General features: G+C 42.1%; 1 protein-coding gene across 1 annotated transcript in view; it reads left to right on the top strand.

Moving 5' to 3' along the window:
* The first annotated feature begins 806 nt into the window (after positions 1-806).
* The window catches only part of grin3a (glutamate receptor, ionotropic, N-methyl-D-aspartate 3A), a 51,848-nt gene continuing 46,257 nt past the window's right edge, over positions 807-6,397 (top strand). The window contains 1 exon segment of the mRNA XM_042509602.1: positions 807-1,565. Coding sequence (XP_042365536.1) covers positions 807-1,565 — 759 coding nt within the window.

Genomic DNA, 6,397 nt, shown 5'->3' with positions numbered 1-6,397 from the left:
CTTGCCTTACGCAACTTATTCATTTATAACCTATAGCCCAGACTCTGTTGAAGGGGATAGGGTGGGGGTAAAGTGAGGACGGGGTTAAATCTTATTGGAACGCGCGCAGAGGACCGCGCTCTCGTGCTGAGGTCTCGCCGGTACAAGTGTTGGTACAGAGGTTGACTCGAGCCAAGCAGCGCGCGCTCTGAAAAGCTTCTACTCGGCTGTTTAAAGATTTAAAAAAAAAAACCCAAAACATTTTTTTTTCTTTTTTCATCTTTAATACCGGGACGAAGTCATGTATTTTGGCTCCTGCGCTCTGGATAATAATTGGATAATTTTCCTTCGAAGCCATCAGCTGTTTCCAGCGGTGGATTTCACTGTTTTGGAATGTGTTTGATGCGCATTAACCTTTTTGTTTTTTCGATATTTCCTCCTCTGGGCTTGCCTACACACTCTGCTTGAGATTTTTTTCTGCCACTGGAATATGTGAAAATTTTCACCGTTGGATTCCACGACCTGTTTAGTAATCAAAAGGCGTGAATGATGAAAATCTTTTGAGATGAAAAACAGCACTTTTGGGGATCATTTTTTGCTTGTGCGCGGCTCCTGCCTAATCTCGCGCCTTAGCAGCCTGTTGTCTGTGTCCGTGGAGAAACGCACAAGTTTGCCGCGAGCTGGAGCCGGAGTCGGAACTGGAGTTGTTGGGGCTGCAGCTGGTCTGAGTGGCGCACCAGGGCCACACGCAGGGGACCAACGGAGCGGCCCCGGTGTTCCGCCGTTCTGTGGTTGGACGGGGCATCCGGTGCAGCTGTGGAGCGCGGATGATGAAGACGGTGGCGATGATGATGATGAATGGCCCGGCAGCTCGTGCAGGCACCGGGGTCTCGCCACCATTATGTTTACTGCTGTGCGCTCTCGTCTTTCTCCCGCTGTGCGCTCACTCGCACCCTCAGCCGTGCCAGGTGCTGAAACGGATCGGCCACACGGTTCGGCTCGGGGCTCTGCACGTGCAGCCTCGCTTGCTCTCCGCCACCGCGGGGAGCGGTACTGAGGACTGGGACAGCGTCAGGGGTTTGACAGGGAGCGGAGACCGGCGGGTGGAGTTGGAAAAGCAGGTGAAAACAAGTGGTGCGCCTGGATATGCGAGTCTCAGGACTAGAGGCGGCGTTAACAGCCAGCGGGGAACCAGCAAGAATAAGAGCCAAGCGCGGCAGAGGGAGGAGAACACCTCGAGGGAGAACCGCGTGTTCGCACCCCGAGAGTCGGTCCTGCTCGCGGTCGAGTCCCTCAACCGGGCCGGATTGCTGCCATTTAATTTGACCCTGGAGCTCGTCATGGCTGTAGGGTCCGGACTCGGCGAGCTGCCCGCGTTCTCCTCCTCCTCTACGGGCAGCCCTGATAGCGAGGACCCGCTCTCCTTCTTGGAGAGCGTGTGTCACACTGTGATCGTGCAGGGGGTTTCCGCCATGATCGCCTTTCCACGGAACCGGGACGACTTTGTCAAGTTGGAGTTCGTCTCACTTGCGCTTCAGGTGCCAGTGGTGAGCGTTGTGCAGAGGGAGTTTACGCGCCACAGCGAGGTAAGAAAAAGTTATTCCTAAATTAAATTTGAGCTGCTTTTAACTGTTGAATGGTGCACTTTGCATACAGCTACAGAGGATCGTTTCGAAGTGTAGCAGAGGTTAGGCTATATAAAGAAAAACGCAGTCAAAGCACTTTAATTTTCACATAAATCTCAGTTTTTAAAACGTGAATATGCGCAGGTGGATTTTTTTGGGGGTGGTGCTATGTGCCAACAGTGGCCCACATTAGCCAGAGGCTGAAAGGGGAAACGCTTCCTCCTCTTGTCCCTTTCCCTTCTCCTCCTGTGTATTAGGCATTATTTCAGATGAAGCACATTTTTTCTTTTCTTTTCATCTTTTGTTCTGTATTGATTTCACCACCCTTGGTTAAATGGCCCAAATTAAGCCAAAGTGGCGACATAATTTGCAGCACAAGCTGATGATCTTGATTTTCACACAATTGGGGAAAAGTGAGAAAAACAGCAGTTGCTTTAAACTGAAACCAAAATTAAGGAGCGTGGTGAGAGCACACGCAGGCTCTGTCCATGGTGCTGAGATCTACAAAATCACACGATGTTTCTGTGCAGAAAAGAAGCAGGAGAGTGTCTTCTTTCTTCTTTTATAGACAAGGTTTCCAGTAAAATTTTGATTGAAGGCTATGTGCACCCAGCAGCACATGCCCTCAGGTATATTTGCACAAACAAACGCTTTGTTGGTATTCAGCATTCCAGTGTGTACACAGAAGTTCACCACCATAGAGCACAGTGTGGAAAAGAACTTATTGCAGCTCTAACCTCAAGCTGTGCTTACATCTATTGATGTTCTACAAAGACACCATGAACTGACACTTTTCAATCTATCATCTTGTAATTATCACATAAATCCTAATTACACTTCATGTTGAGATGTGAATCAACTGGCCAGCTCAAACAGTTCATGCTTATACCATCAATCTGAAGTCAAATATCTGACAAGATTCTGGCCTGCTGTTGTGTCTGTACAAGAAAAAACCCATGTTTGCAGAGTCACCCATAAGTGAGAGCAAGTTGGATAACACTTCTGGCATTTGGCCTATTCCAGTGAAAGCACACTGAAGAGCATACAGGGAGTCAACTAGACAATTTCAAAGGTGTTTCACTGCTTTTATAGTGAGGTGAAAATTGGTCTTCCCCACCTGTTCTCCAAATGACTTCACTATGGCTTTGGCTGGACTTCAGTATACTGTTCTTTAAACAATATACCCATTTGGCAGGAAACATTATAATAGGAGCTTAGTCATTAAGTATAATATAGTCTCCAGTGGCATTATCATTTTTTAAAAAACCAATGGCCATAGGTTTGGAGGGAAAAAAATTGATACAGCATAGTATTGCAATTTTTTTCCTGTGGCAATATTGTATCATAGGGAGTGTAAGTGTTTTCTTCTTCTTTTTAATTTTACAAACTATCAATAGTTTGTAGACTACTAGAATAAAATAATTAATAGCTTTTTCAGTCCACTAGATACATTTTATTGAAATAAAAATGTTTAAGTGAGATTAACAGACTGACAACTTAATCTTATTGGATAAAAATGGATGTTGACAAAGTTTTCTTTTGGGCACATAATTTGCAGTTGAAGAAAGGCAAATAAATTGCAATATATTGCAGTATATTTTAACACAATACTCAGCATATTGCAACATGTTTAATATGGTAACTGTATTGTATTGTGTCTTAAGGTATTGTGATAATATATGTGGCTTCTGGTGATTCAATCCATTAATGGCCAACATATATAAATATAAATAAATATAAAACACCACAATGTTTTATTTTAATGAAGATCAACTATTGTATAAAATTAATCACTTATTTGGCATGCCATTTTTTCAAAATTAACTATTAAATGGATCAACATGTCAGTGGTTTCTGTGTTGTTTAGCTTAGGGCTAGTGTGTGAACCTCTCCCAAAACATTAAGACAAACTGGAAAAAATAACTGTAAAATGCTGTAACATTTTCTGATCTGTCTCCTATATGGATGGATGGTTGAGGTTCTACAAGTACAATTTCTTTGGTTAAGGTTTGCGAAAAGTCGCATTCATGTTTGACGAAAATCAACCTTGACAATTTGTAGAAGACAGGAAGTGAGTGTGGTGAATTTCATGAAATGAAATGCTGCTTTTGTGCCAAATACTCTTATTGAAGATTATCTGTAGAGTTTGCAGCTGGAATGAGAAGGAGAGAAAGAATTAGTTAAAAGTGTAAACACTCCAAATTAATCACTGTGATGGTTCATCAATAACCATTGTCTAGAAAGTACATCTGCTGAGTGGTGTGTGTGTGTGTGTGTGTGTGTGCGCAGGTAGGAATTGCTCTCACAGGTAAAGTAGACACACCCACACTCTGACACATACACAGAATGTGTAATGTAACTATATACTTTAAACCTTTTTAATTATGTGGCACTAACAGGACAGTTATTGCATATCAATGAGTACTGAATAGCAGTAAGAGTGTGTGTGTTTTTGACTTTCCATGCACAACCTTCCGAGGAGGGGCAAAGACCATCATTGTTTTTTTTTTGGTTTTTTTTTCGTACAGCGCACACACAGACACACACACACACACAGACACACATCCGAACCATTAGTTAGACTGAAGGGTTCTGGGACACTTGCCACCTACTGAACTATAGTAACTGTGTGTGTGTGTGTGTGTGTGTGCGTGTGTGTGTGTGTGTGTGTGTGTGTGTGTGTGTGTGTGTGTGTGTTTTCAGGGTAATATCTAATTTCCTGCTCTTTGCACAAGGAAGCATTTTGCTGTAAGTAGTCAGCAGGTGTTTAAAGTTCAAAATGGTTCTTAAAATTGAAACAGGTATAGATAGCAGGCAAACCAATGGACAAATATTGATTAATTAATGGATGGATGGATGGAATAATTTACACAGCAATAGAGAGGCAAACACACAGTTTGCGCAGTGCTCATGTGTGACTTTTGGAGAGATGGCTTAACTCCCCTCTGACTCAATCTAGTTTTGCTAGCAAATCCTAACTGAAGGCTGACAGCAATATCCCCGAAACAGAGTTTTCAAATTGCAAAAACTTTTTGAATCTCTTGGGAGGATCTCATTAGGTGTTTATTTGGTGACCTTGTTTGACCTTTGCCTATTTTTTCTGCAGTCTTATAGTTAAGGTTAAATAAAGTTCACTGTTAAAAGTTTTATAATCTAATAAACCAGCGAGCAACCTTTGGCACTGTATTCTTCCCACATTATGTTATGTAAGTGTTGGAATGATGAGGCTGCATAAGAATATGGAGCTTATGGACCAAAATATAAAGTGACCTCAGAGCAAAGGGACTAGGTGGGTTGGGAGTAGGTGGTGAGAGGCTTTGGAGGCAGCAAAGGGTTGAAAATTTAGCATATAAAAGACCTTGGACTGAGAAACTCCCGGGGAAAGGAAACTCCCTGGGAAAGACCAGTTGTCTCTGATAGGAGGAACTAGTTTCAAAGTAGAAATCTATCCCATGCTGGCCCACAACACTAGAGCTTGAGGGAAATTAAGATACAGCATCCTCACAGACAGCCTGAAGCATATATGCAAATATCTGTTGCTAATTGATCTAATTATGTACAAATGTATGCTCTCTGCATAAAAATTAAAAGTGTTGCTATTATTCCCATTATGTTAAAGGGAATATATACAAAACTATATGTGGAATGTGAAGCAAATTGAATTATAGATGTCTGAGGTAGACACCCTTGTTGCCACTTGATTAGATACATTTGTACAATCTAATCTGGTGTACAAAAATCTTAAATTCCACCTTTGTTTATCATGTTCAGTTTTTGCAGATGGTATCAGAAAGATGTTGATTAAATGTTATGGTAATTTCTAAGGCTGTGGTTAGTGCTGTTGTAGTGGACTGCATCTGTTTTTAAAGGTGCAACTATAACTGCATCACAGGCAGTTCATCTGCACTGTTTGTACCTTTACCTACAAAAGAATTGCACCAGAATTTGTATATAAGCCATGTAATCATAAGCCAGTAACAGGTATATATCACACATAATTGTGAAGTCTGTGATCATGTGACAGATGGGCTGACTGGCATAATGAAGGAAGTATTAAAAGGAGCAAAAGTTCATGTAAGCATGCAGGTTGGGGTCGTGTATGGCTCTATCAAACATGGGCCTTCCCCCCAGGAGATCAGTGTTCTGGTCCAATGCGAAACCAAGTCAACTTTAAGTATTTTAAGGGACGTCTTCAAGTTTTGTTAAGTACGTGATTTTAAGTCAAGGATGTAACTTGAAGAACCATGAGTCTTTCCTAGATCTAATCTACCATAACCCAGTAGTGTTGATGCCTAACCCTAAAAGCCAAACCCATCTTACCAAGATCCCCTTGTTTGTAAAGACAATGCAAAAGGCTGGCTTTGGCATCATGATATTAATGCCGGGGCTTCTACCCAAGTAGCAAAATATGATAAGTTGGGATGGGATCATGTTGAACCAGACGTCTGTATTTGATGAGTTGGGAGTCAGAACTTGTTGGCAAATGTGTCATTGGCTCTGGAACAACTTCATCACAGTTACTGTCTCACAACTGGGTCATATTGAATGCCACTAAGCAGAGTTTGTCAATGTCAACAATCACAATTAGCTCTTTAATTTGTAAGCTTCAAATAACTGGCAACCCAAAATTGTCTTGATCTTTCAAGTGAGGGCATGATGAAAATGAACAACAGGCACACATTAAAACTTACCAACAATCAGACTGACAGGCAGTGTGTGACGTATTGACGGATACTTCCACTTGGAATGCAGCAACTTAAAATGACCCACCTTTCAATAGTGACTTAAGTGAG

The sequence above is a fragment of the Plectropomus leopardus genome, chromosome 20 (assembly GCF_008729295.1).
Source record: "Plectropomus leopardus isolate mb chromosome 20, YSFRI_Pleo_2.0, whole genome shotgun sequence".
Taxonomy (NCBI): Eukaryota; Metazoa; Chordata; class Actinopteri; order Perciformes; family Serranidae; genus Plectropomus; species Plectropomus leopardus.
This window is presented reverse-complemented; position numbering and strand designations above follow the sequence as displayed.